General features: G+C 42.7%; 1 protein-coding gene across 2 annotated transcripts in view; it reads left to right on the top strand.

Annotated features, from left to right (window-relative positions):
• The window catches only part of SNX30 (sorting nexin family member 30), a 103424-nt gene that overhangs the window by 46234 nt on the left and 44443 nt on the right, over nucleotides 1-12747 (top strand). For both annotated transcript variants that reach the window (XM_070459274.1, XM_070459273.1), the window contains exon 3: nucleotides 12402-12512. In XM_070459274.1, the coding sequence (XP_070315375.1) occupies nucleotides 12402-12512 (111 nt within the window). The remainder of the gene's footprint in view (nucleotides 1-12401; nucleotides 12513-12747) is intronic.

The raw sequence follows: 12747 nt of genomic DNA, 5'->3' as shown, positions 1-12747 counted from the left end.
TATCTAAAAATGCACGAGAAACTGTGACTCCAGTCTTCCAAATTTATTCCTAGAAAGTAAGACACTTACTTTCTATGGTGATAGTGTTTAACATGTTAATATCTCATTACTTTCTCTCTCTCTCTTTTTTTTGGCTGCACTGTGTAACATATAGGATCTTCATTCCCCAAACAGGGATTGAACCTGAGCCCTGGGCTGCCAGGGAAGCCCCAGAATCTCTTTAAATCTATGAGTCATTGTATCAACCTGAAGCTCTGTGATGAGACCATGATTTTAATCTGGTGTCATTAGACTTGATGTCAAAAAAGGATGGGAACTAATATTTACTGACTTTCTGCCATGTGCCACTGTGTTACATGTGCCTGGGCTTTTCTGCACTGGTTGATATCTGAAAATTTGTGTGTGTGTACATGCACATGTGCTAACACAGTTTTCCCCCATCTCTTCTGCCACTCGGTAATATTCCTCAGCATTGCTAGGTGCTTCAATGTGTATTATGTCCTCAGAGGTCCTAGGTTGATAGGTGTATTCCCGTGAATCATTTCTAGTTACTTATTTTTTTCCCCCTTGTTGTTGTTCAATCGCTAAGTCATGTCTGACTCTTTGAGACCCCATGGTCTGTAGTCAGCCAGGCTCCTCTGTCCATGGGATTTCACAGGCAAGAATACTGGAGTGGGTTGCCATTTTCTTCTCCAGGGGATCTTCCCTACCCAGGGATCGAACCTGCGTCTCCTACATTGCAGGTGGGTTCTTTACCACTGAGCCACCAGGGAAGCCCTGGAAAAACCAGAACTTTGACTATATGTACCTTTGTCAGCATTTTTCACCCTGGGGTCAATTTATTTTTTAGCCTGTAGTCAGTGAAATGCAAAACCTGGTTTTCTTGAATTTGTGCTCTAAATAGCTGAATGGCAAGGGGACCACCTTGCTGGCACAGCAGTGCACGCCTGTCCTGGCGCTTCCCCGCCCCTCTGTCCCCCGCCTGCAATGTGCCTCCCCGTCATCGGGTTCTCAGGCTGACGCGGTCCTGCAGCCCACCACGCTCTCCTCTGCCTCCTCCCTGCCCTCCCGTGGCCCCTTTCTCTGTTGTTCTCTTACTTCTGTTTTCCTGAGGTTATTTTATTTTCTCTTAAGTCAAGATTATCTCAGGATAATCTCTTCCAAGTTCCAGTCCACATTTTCCCTGGGCTTCAAGGACAACACCTCAAGGCTGAGCTTGTTGTGAGGATCAGTTCTTGCTTCTTACTGTGAATTCCACTTCTGACCTCAAACCAGAGTCCTGTTCTTTTCTTGTTTCAAATAGTGACACCAAGTTTAATACCTTGGTGATTTATCTGGAGCCTTCTTTCTGAGTGTTGTATAGAAAGGATGCTTGAGGTGAGTGAAGTCGCTCAGTCGTGTCTGACTCTTTGCGACCCCACGGACTGCAGCCCACCAGGCTCCTCTGTCCATGAGATTTTCCAGGCAAGAGTACTGGAGTGGGGATGCTTAGGGATATGTGAAAAGGAAGGCTATATATCCATCTGAATGCAGAGTTCCAAAGAATAGCAAGGAAAGATAAGATAGCCTTCCTCAGTAATCAATGCAAAGAAATAGAGGAAAACAATAGAATGGGAAAGACTAGAGATCTCTTCAAGAAAATTAGAGATACCAAGGGAACATTTTATGTGGAAGATGGACACAATAAAGGACAGGAACAGTATGGTCCTAACAGCAGAAGCTATTAAGAAGAGGTGCAAGAATACACAGAAGAACTATATAAAAAAGATCTTTATAACTCCAGAAAATCATGATGGTGTCATCACTCACCCAGAGCCAGATATTCTGGAGTATGAAGTCAAGTGGGCCTTAGGAAGTATCACTGCAAACAAAGTTAGTGGAGGTGATGGAATTCCAGTTCAGCTATTTCAAATCATAAAAGATGATGCTGTGAAAGTGCTGCACTCAATATGTCAGCAAATTTGGAAAACTCAGCAGTGGCCAAAGGACTGGAAAAGGTCAGTTTTCATTCCAATCCCAAAGAAAGGAAATGCCAAAGAATGTTCAAACTACTGCACAATTGTACTCATCTCACATGCTGGCAAGAAAGAAAGAAAGAGGGAAGGAAAGGAAGGGAAGGAAGGAAGGAAAGAAAGAAAAAAAAAGAAAGTGAAGTCGCTCAGTTGTGTCCAATGCTTTGCAACCCCATGGACTGTAGCCTACCAGGCTCCTCTCCATGGGATTTTCTAGGCAAGAGTACTGGAGTGGGTTGCCATTTCTTTCTCCAGGGGATCTTCCCAACCTAGGGATTGAACCCAGGTCTCCCACGTTGTGGACAGACGCTTCACCATCTGAGTCACCAGGGGAGCCCACATGTTGGCAAAGTGATGCTCAAAATTCTCCAAGCCAGGCTTCAGCAGTCCGTGAACTGATAACTTCCAGATGTTCAAGCTGGATTTAGAAAAGGCAGAGGAACCAGAGATTAAATTGCCAAAATCCATTGAATCATAGGAAAAGCAGGAGAATTCCAAAAAAAACTCATCTACTTCTGCTTTGTTGACTATGCTAAAGCCTTTAACTGTGTGGATTACAACAATCTGTGGAAAATTCCTAAAGAGATGGAAAACCAGACCACCATACCTGCCTCCTGAGAAACCTGTATGCAGGTCAAGTAGCAACAGATAGAACTGGACATGGAACAACCGACTGGTTCCAAATTGGGAAAGGAGTACGTCAAGGCTGTATAGTCACCCGGCTTATTTATGCAGAGTACATCATGCAAAATGCTGGGCTGGATGGAGTACAAGCTAAATTCAAAATTGCCGGGAAAAATACCAATAACCTCAGATATGCAAATGACACCACCCTTATGGCAGAAAGTGAAGAGGAACTAAAGAGCCTCTTGATGAAAGTGAAAGAGGAGGGTGAAAAAACTGGCTTAAAACTCCACATTTAAAAAGATCATGCTCAGATCATGGCATCTGGTCCCATCACTTTATGGCAAATAGATGGGGAAACAATGACAGTGACAGATTTTTTTTCCTTGGGCTTCAAAATCACTGCAGTTGGTGACTGCAGCCATGAAATTCAAAGACGCTTGCTCCTTGAAAGAAAAGCTTTGACTAACCTAGACAGCATTTCAAAAAGCAGAGACATTACTTTGTTGACAAAGGTCCATCTAGTCAAACCTATGGTTTTTCTAGTAGTCATGTATGGATGTGAGAGTTGGACCATAAAGAAGGCTGAGTGCTGAAGAATTGATGCTTTTGAACCGTAGTGTTGAAGACTCTTGAGAATCCCTTGGACTGCAAGGAGCTCATCAAATCAGTCAATCCTTAAGGAAATCAGCCCTGAATATTCATTGGAAGGACTGATGCTAAAGCTGAAACTCCCAATACTTTGGCCACCTGATGTGAAGAACTAACTTACTGGAAAAGACTGATGCTGGGAAAGATCGAAGGCAGGAGGAAAAGGGGACGACAGAGGATGAGATGGCTGGATGGCATCACCGACTTGATGGACATAGGTTTGAGCAAGCTCCGGGTGTTGGTGATGGACAGGGAGGCCTGACGTGCTGCGGTTCATGGGGTCGCAAAGAGTCGGACACGACTGAGTGACTGAACTGCATGAACTGAGGGATGTTTGGGGATGAGACAGGGGACAGATGGCAACACAGGTTCCCAAACACCTGCTTTTGTCCGGGACCCCCACTCCTGCTGAGATTGTCAAGCAGAGTTACTGGTCCGAGGATGAGGTTGTACAAATACTTTATTGCTTTGACTCCCAGGCCTAGTTCAGATTTCTGATGACAGAAACTGGCCAAAGTACAGAGTTGCTTTTCCTGAGCTCAGATGAACCTAGGGCTGGGAGCCAAAGCAGGCAAAGTGTTCCCCACCCAGGTCTAAGTCATGGGTATCTTCTCTCTCCATTTGTGGAGAGCAGCCTTCTCAGGGCCGGCAGATCCTAGCAGTTTTCTCTGCAACCTCTAGAAGATAACATCATCATAATAGAGAATTACTGAGCATTTCCCACATGCTGTACTTTTTTCTTTTTTCAGTTGGAACCCTTCAGATTTTATATAACTAATATATGCTCATTACAGAGAAATTAAAAAACTCAAGTAAGTTAAAACAATAAAAAAAAAAGAAGCTCAGCAGCCAGAAATAATAATTCAGATTTTTCTGAACTATTTGTCTCTATCCATTCACAAAAATGAGTATTTTGCAAGTGGCCAATTCACTTAATATGTTGCAAATGTCTTTCTCTGATAGTAAATGCCAGTGAGCACACTTTTATGCCATCATTTCTAAGAGTGCAGCAGTATTCCATTCTGTGGATGAGCTGTCATTTATTTTGTGCTAAGTGCCTTAAATATATCATCAGTTAATCCTCAAGGAAGTAGGTACTGATAGTATTCTTACTTTTGCAAATGAGGAACCTAAAACACAGTGATATTGAGAAAATTGCTCAAAGACGTGCAGCTAACATGTGTTAAAACTTAAACCCAGATCTGTCTTGTGCTGTGCTTTCAACAGTGAAGTCGCTCAGTCGTGTCTGACTCTTTTTTTTTTTTTTTTAATTTTTTTTTTTAATTTTTATTAGTTGGAGGCTAATTACTTTACATCATTACAGTAGTTTTTGTTATACATTGATATGAATTAGCCGTGTCTGACTCTTTGTGGCCCTATGGACCGTGGCCTACCAGACTCCTCCGTCCATGGGATTTTCCAGGCAAGAATACTGGAGTGGGTTGCCATTTCCTCCTCCAGGAGATCTTCCAAAGCCAGGGATTGAACCTGGGTCTCCTGAATTGTAGGCAGACGCTTTACCGTCTGAGCCACCAGGGAAGTCTATGCTCTCAAAAAGACATGCTTTTCCAGAAAGTTCCACCCCCACTCCACCAGCACTGTGGTGTCTGCTACCATGGCCTGACTGTTTGAAATTGATGATGAAGTGCAAGTACATTGGGTGTTAGAAATAGAGAGGTGCCTGCTGCTCCCTTTAGAAGCCATCCTCTTCTTGACTGTTATCCCATCACCAGATAGTCATCGCTAAACTTTTTTGTTGTTCAGTTGCTAAGTCGTGGCCTACTCTTTGCGACTCCACGGACTGCCAGCAGGCCAGTCTCCTTGTCCTTCACTATCTCCCAGAGTTTGCTCAAATTCATGTCCGTTGAGTCGGTGATCCTCTCCAACCATTTCATCCTCTCTCACCGGCTTTTCCTTTTGCCTTCAATCTTGCCCAGCATCAGATCTTTTCCAATGAATTGACTCTTCCCATCAGGTGCCAAAAGTATTGGAGCTTCAGCATCATCAGTCCTTTCAATGACTATTCAGGACTGATTTCCTTTAGGATGGACTGGTTTGATCTCTTTGTAGTCCAAGGGACTCTCAAGCGTCTCCTCCAGCACCACAGTTCAAAAGCTTCAGTTCTTTGGCACTCAACCTTCTTTATGGTCCAACTCTCACATCTGTATATGACTACTGGAAAAGCCATAACTTTGATTATATGGACCTTTGTCAGCAAAGTGTTGTCTCTGCTTTTTAATATGCTGTCTAGGTTTGTTATAACTTTCCTTTCAAAGAGCAAGCATCTTTTAATTTCGTGGCTATAGTCACAATCTGTAGTGATTTTGGAGCCCAAGGCTTATGCCCCAATTAATTGCTATCTTCAAATGCCTCAGTGGTCAACATAGGCTGAATGCTGCTGAGGTCAAGTTATATATAAGGAATACAAAGTGAGTGTTAGATTTAATGACGAGAAGGCTGTTGATGACTAAGGTGAGAGCAGTTTTGCTGTGGTGGTGGTACAACACCCCGTTTGCAATGAAAGTCAACAAGAGAAAGACCAGTGGCTATAGTGGGGTTGTGGCTTTGAGGGGAGAGGCATTTTGTTAGGATGCCACGTGGCCAGTGTTGGTAGAGAAGAACTGGGTCAGAGGTTGGAGGTAAGGATGGAAGCCACTGAGGAGGAGGGGGGAAAGAGTCCTGAGCAGAATTGGGGGAAGGAACAGCCTCTGATGAGGGAGGCCTACTTTTCCCATTGTTTCTGGAGGAAAAACGGAAGTAGGAGTTTTTTGTGGCAGGAAGTTGAGGGATTCTTGGCTTATATCTGCAGTTTTCCCATGAAGAGATGACCAAGTCTTTACAAAGAGTGAAGGGGGAGGTTTTGAAGTGGGACTTAGAAGCTTTCAAAACTTAAAACTTTGCATTAACTCATGAGAAATGGGTAAGAGAATTGACTAAGCAAGTATCCAGAGATTGCTTGGCAGTGTTGCGGGTCCAATTGTAGAATTTATGGTTGCAGTGTGTTTCCCTGGTTTTGTTTTTCCTCCAGACAGTGCCTAAGTCTGGAAAAGCAGGCAGTAGGTGGTTGCATTTTTGCCAGAGCTGTATGAATAATGGACTTCCCAGATGGCGCTAATGGTAAAGAACCTGCTTGCCAGTGCAGGAGACGTAAGAGACACATGTTCAATCCCTGGATTGGGAAGATCCCCTGGAGGAGGGCATGGCAACCCACTCCAGTATTCTTGCCTGGAGAATCCCATGGACAGAGGACCCTGGAGGGCCATGGTCCATAGGGTCACAAAGAGTCAGACAGGACTGAAGCGACTTAGCATGCACACACGCACGCATGAATGGCAGCTCAGAAGGGGCATTTAGGCTATCAGCAGGTAAGAGGTTGAAGTGATTCATCGTGGAACTGACAGCTGAATGAGGAAGAAAATAAAGACAGGAGTGGATGGATTGTCAGGAACTGTAGATCCCCAGGCTGAATAAGCAGGGGTACTGGGAAATGGAAGAGTCTGGAGGTGCCAGTGAGCAAGGGAGATGTTTGAACTTCAGCGTGATGGCAACATCTGTGGAGAGGCCGTGGGCACGGGGTGAGGTGCTGTTGGCTTAGAGGTGAGTGTTGTGTGTGGGAACAGCTGGGTCTTGAGGGCACCCCAGTTATGAAGCCTGAGAAGCTGGTACCGTCAGGGAGTCAGGGGAAGGGCCGCAGTGTCCGCGGGTGACAGCGTGAGGAGAGGCAGAGAGGTCTGTGTCCTGACGGCGGGAGCCTCTCAAGGATTTCCGGCGGCCGCCTCTCAAGGATTTCCGGCGGCCATGGAGGACTGTGGGAGGCGTGAGCCGGCTGTCACCAGCGGCTCTCCGTCTTGCTCTCAGAGGTCTGTGAGATGTGAGAACGCCTGCAGCCTTCCACCCGATGGCGCAGCAAGGTGGAGGGCGGGGTGTATTCTCAGGGGAGAGCCGGCTCTCAGGATTTGAGCAGGTCGGGGAACTGCAGGACCTTATGACTTATGGAACAGGAGTCCCAGGGAACTAGGTGGGAAGGTCTGAGGAGGAGGTAAATGGAAGCTCAGGTCAGAGGGAGGCGGCCAGAAGCCTCTTCAGCTATCGTTTCAGGTGTGCTGAGCGCCGCAGAATGAGATGCTGCTGCTGCTGCTAAGTCGCTTCAGTCGTGTCCGACTCTGTGCGACCCCGTAGACGGCAGCCCACCAGGCTCCCCCGTCCCTGGGATTCTCCAGGCAAGAGCACTGGAGTGGGTTGCCATTTCCTTCTCCAATGCATGAAAGTGAAGTTGCTCAGTCGTGTCCGACTCTGTGCAGCCCCATGGACTGCAGCCCACCAGGCTCCTCCGTCCGTGGGCTTTTCCAGGCGAGAGGACTGGAGTGGGTTGCCATTGCCTTCTCCGAGAATGAGATGAGCTGGCCACCATTTGATAAGGGAAGAGGTCCTTTCTATGGGGAGGGAGTCGCTCAGGCTTCTTAGGATCCAGCTGTGGCCTAGATGGATGGCAAAAGACTGAATCTCTCTAGAGTGAAAGGACTGTAAATTTTGAATTTAATGAAAATTCTTGGGAGAAGCTTCAGTCCACAGTCACTGGGCCCATCAGCCCCTAGGGAATAAAGAGACGTTCTTTAGTGGGAAGGTGAGGCCCAGGGGACTGGGTAAGCTCCCGGGTGATTGATTTTACTGTGGCTCTGTGCTTGGTCTTCCAGAGTTAACAAAATGGGGTGGAGATGCTTAAGAATGACCACGGAGATATTCGTAGGGTGCAGTGGTGAAAATGGATATTCTTCATTGCCACTCTTGTGCTTGGTTGCCTGTTTGTAGATCTGACTTTAGGTGTGTACACATGATCTTGTGATCTTTGTGGAACATTCTAGACTGTGGAACACAGTAAGGTATGAAGTGGTCGCCTCTCATGGAATTGTGGGTGTACACTTCCTTTTTCATTGTTTTGTTGACTACAGATACTAGAAAATAGAGATAAACATTTATTAGTACTTTATCCTTCTTTCTAAGTTAGACCCTGAATTTCACAGAGGAAAATTTTACTACAGACTCAGAGTTGGGGTTTTATTGACCTGCATATTTTACGAGCACTGTGTGTCTTATAACAGACTAGATTTCCCTCCAGAAATTCACAGTGATGTCTGTGGCCCAGTTTTAACAAGCATGCAGAATTCCAAGGTGAGTGTGTGTTGCTAGCCTCGTTCTCAGCTCTACTTTTTCTTTCTGTCCTTATTTTTCCTTTATCTTGCTCACCTACTTCTAATTTATGTCACTTGATCATATTCCAAGTATCACTATATCTTTTCTAGAACAAGAAGTGGTAAAGATAAGTAAATATTGGGTCAGCAAGTGTGAGCATCCTTTCTGTTTAATGATGATTGTTATTATTTTTTTGTGTTAGTGCTTTCCAAAGCATCAAACAAGTTTTACTGATTTCTTAAGTCCTCTATTCTTAAGTGAGTTATTTTTTAAAATGAGCAGGTTTGTTTGTGACTATTAAAGTATTATACAAGAATATTAGAAAATTTGGAAATAAAGTTGAATGTAAATAGATAATTGTCATTATCAGTTCCAGATTTGTCTTTTAACTTTTTATGTCCAAAATTTTAATATCAAAGAAATCATATACAATTTCATATCCTGCTTTTTTTCTTAAAACTATATTGAAACTATCTTTTTGTTGTTAAAAATGTCTTGTAGGCATGATTACTGATAACTGTAGAATAATTATACCATAATTTCCTTGACCATTTTTTTTATTGTTGGATATTTAGATTCTTTGAGTTTATTTTAAATAATATGGCAGTGAACATCATTATACAAATATCTTTCCCACAGTTTTAAAAAGTATTTTCTAATGATGGAGTCCTAGACATAGAATAGTAGCAATTAAAGACAAATATATAAAGGAGCTTCCCAGGTGGCATAGTGGTAAAGAATTTGCCTGCCAGTACGGGAGATGCAGGAGATGTGACTTCAGTTCCTGGGTGAGGAAGATCCCCTGGAGTAGGAAATGGCAACCTGCTCCAGTATTCTTGCCTGGAAAATTCCATGGACAGAGTAGCCTGGTGGGCTATACAGTCCATGGGTTTGCAAAAGCTCGGACATGACTGACTGACTGAACACACACACACATGAGCCACAAATAAAGAGATAGTTCAGGCAGATATTTTTAAAAGCTTACAATGAGGACAGCCTTCTTACCAGTGACACTAAAAGTAGCAACCCTAAAGGGGAAACAATGGATAAATTTGACTAACAATTTAAAAATTCTGTGTAATAAAAGCCATTTGGCAATTATGATAGGTTAAGTGGCTCTAAAGCATTTTCACAAATGGAAAAGACTAGACTCACAAATTAAAAATAAACTTCTCTAGCAAAAGAAGAAAAATATACAGCCAACAAGTATTCTAAAGGATATTAAATTGAAACAGTCATTAAATAAACAAAAGATACACTATTTTTCAGTTATAATTCCATCAAAGGTAACCAGTATTGAGAATATATGGTTAGAAAATAAATTATATCTGGAAATAGTTTTTTGATTAAAAATTAGTATACTCTTTCCATCTTTCATATTTACTGTTTCATAATTTCAAGAGAATTATCAAACAGTTGTTCAGTGATGTTTACTCTAATGATCTATTGATTGAAAAATTGTAAATAACATAAATGGTTATTTGGTTCAATTATGGTATATCCATGTGGATTAAAGATGATTATGTAGATCTGAACTTACTGGTATAGAAAGATATCCAAAATGTATTAAAGAGATATAGAAAATATGAGTGACTATGCATAGCAAAAAACATGGAAACCATAATTGCATTTTTCTCTGTTTAGAGGGATGGTTTTTATTTTAGTTTTCTTTAATTTTCCTGAAGTTTTAAAATAAATGTGTCTAGTCTAAAAAGGAAGGAAAAACAAACAAAAAACAAAAGCAATTGCCTGAAAGTAAAATTGGTTACAGCAGAAATAAAACTTGTGTTTCATCATACATACTGCTTTTTGTGGTTATCAAAGATTGATTTCAAAGTTAGAGTAGAAATGTTACATAGACTATAATTCAGTGAAATGGTTTTGCAAACTATAATAAAGAGGAGCAACCAGTTGATACCATGTACCGCTTAGGAGGGCAGAAAGCAGAGCCCTGTTACAGTTCTGTTTACAATGAAAATGAGTTGCATTAGTTTGTCATCTTTCAAAATCTACTTCTCATGAGCCCATAATCATTGGCAAGTCCCCAGACAGAGGCTGTTGGGGGTGCTCTGCAGGGTCTTGAAGAACTTCCATTCCGTCTGCTTCCCTCCCATTGAGGGAACCGAAGCTCTGGGAGCCTTGGTCCTGTCCCAGAGCCGCCGGGACTGCCCCGGCCCCTGGCCTTGTTGTCACTCTTCTGTTGTTCAGTCGTGTCCAGCTGTTTGTGACCCCGTGGACTGAAGCACACCAGGCTCCTCTATCCTCCACTATCTCCCCGAGTTTGTTCAAACTCATGTCCTTTGAGTCAGTGATGCCATCTAACTATCTCATCCTCTGCCACCCCCTTCTCCTTTTGCCTTCAATCTTTCCCAGCATCAGGGTCTTTTCCAATGAGTTGGCTCTTCACATCAAAGTGCCAGGCTACTGCCCATGTTTCTGTCACCCTTGTGCCTAAAGATTCATAAATAGTGATTTAGATTTAAGTTTTTTCTTGCTCCTCTCTCTCTCTCTCTCTCTCTCTAGTTCTACAACACTAATTCCTTCCGGGAATCTTCTGATAAATCATAAATGCCTAAGTTAAACAAATGTGCCCATGTTTCCCGCCCTTACCTATGCTTCACAGGGGAAGGTTATGTTTCATGGGCATCGCTGGTGTGCAGAACTTTGGAAAGGGGAAAAGAGGCAGAAAGAGTAAGTTGGGGTTTAGTCCAAAATCGAGTCCTTTGGCTTCACAGTTTTGCTCAGTCTCTGAGCCTGGCTTCTGGGGAGGATGAAATCATAATTTTTGATGCCAGAGCTGTTCACTGGCTGCCTCTGTGATGGATGACTCTTGTTTATTTGTTGTGGAGATTTTTTTGGTGCCATGGATTAAAACAGACTTTTGATGTGAAAGATTTCAATAAATTTGAAAAAGATAGCTCGAGCCATTTTTATTTTATGCTTTAAATTCTGAGAACTATGACTGTCATGTAGTCGGTACCCTCATAGGGAAAAGTGATGTATCTGAGACATAATTTTGGTTTGGACTAATTAATGTATAACAATCTTGCTTTGATATAAATTCATTTTATTTAGTATTGGTTTTTGTGGTTAAGTGTTGAAATCACATTTCAAAAACCTTAAATTCAGGGAAGGGGATGTGATTAATATTTTTTCTGCCATACAATGATATTTTAGTATTGTTTCCTTCTAGATTAAAAAAAATCATCTAAAATGCAGTATAGTTTCAGGCTTATGGTCCTGGTAGGATATGGCAGAGTAGGTGAAACCTTTTCTATTTTCATCTAATCTGGTTCCTAAATGAGCAGGTAATCTGTTATCTCTACTTTTTGTTTTTCCTCTGCCTTTGGCAAAACTTGTCAGCATATTTAGCAGAAGGTGGAAACATATATATATATATATATATTTTAACAGAGTCACAGATTTGGATTCAGTAAGCAAGATTCTAAGTGGAATTACGCTGTGTGTGTGTGTGTGAGTCACTCAGTCGTGTCCGACTCCTTTTGACCCCATGGACTGTAGCCCGCCAGGCTCCTCTGTCCATGGAATTCTCCAGGCAAGAATACTGCAGTGGGTTGCCATTTTCTTCTCCAGGGATCTACTAGAAGAAATTTTCAAAGTTAAGCTTGGAGAAGATGAATCAAATGTTTTCTAAACACAATTCTGGGGGATAGTTCCATTTCCTGAGGGAGGGGAATGAAATCTCGACATTTTCCGTATAGATCCTTGAAATGTTTAACTGGACCCCACGCCTAGACTCGTCATTCCATCCTGGTGAACCCTGCCGTGTGGCTAGCGTGTTAGGTGGAAGGAAAGTGTGTTCTTGCCCAGTTAGGTTATCCAGAAAGAGCTTTTTTCCTTCCCTTCTGCCAAGACAGCTGCTTTTTCCTTACCCTGATTGTGTTCTGCTCTTCTCATCTGCAGAGTACTCGGGTGGAGTTTGACCTGCCAGAATATTCTGTCCGTCGAAGATACCAGGATTTTGACTGGTTGAGGAACAAACTGGAAGAATCCCAGCCCACTCATCTCATTCCCGTAGGTACTAAGTCAATACAGCTTGTTACTCACTTTTCCTTCTTTCTCTTTCCTGTTCAGTCAACTCTCACCCCTCGAATTATGGGCCAACACTGCCTTATATTTTATACCAGATCCACTCATCAACTGTTCATTTTGTGGATGCTGTATAATTAGTTCACATTTTGGGTTTTGACTTCTGATCTGCTATATAGTATGCTGGTTTCTTGGGTGGAGTGGGGTAGATTTTAACATT

Source organism: Odocoileus virginianus, chromosome 31 (assembly GCF_023699985.2).
Source record: "Odocoileus virginianus isolate 20LAN1187 ecotype Illinois chromosome 31, Ovbor_1.2, whole genome shotgun sequence".
NCBI lineage: Eukaryota > Metazoa > Chordata > Mammalia > Artiodactyla > Cervidae > Odocoileus > Odocoileus virginianus.
This window is presented reverse-complemented; position numbering and strand designations above follow the sequence as displayed.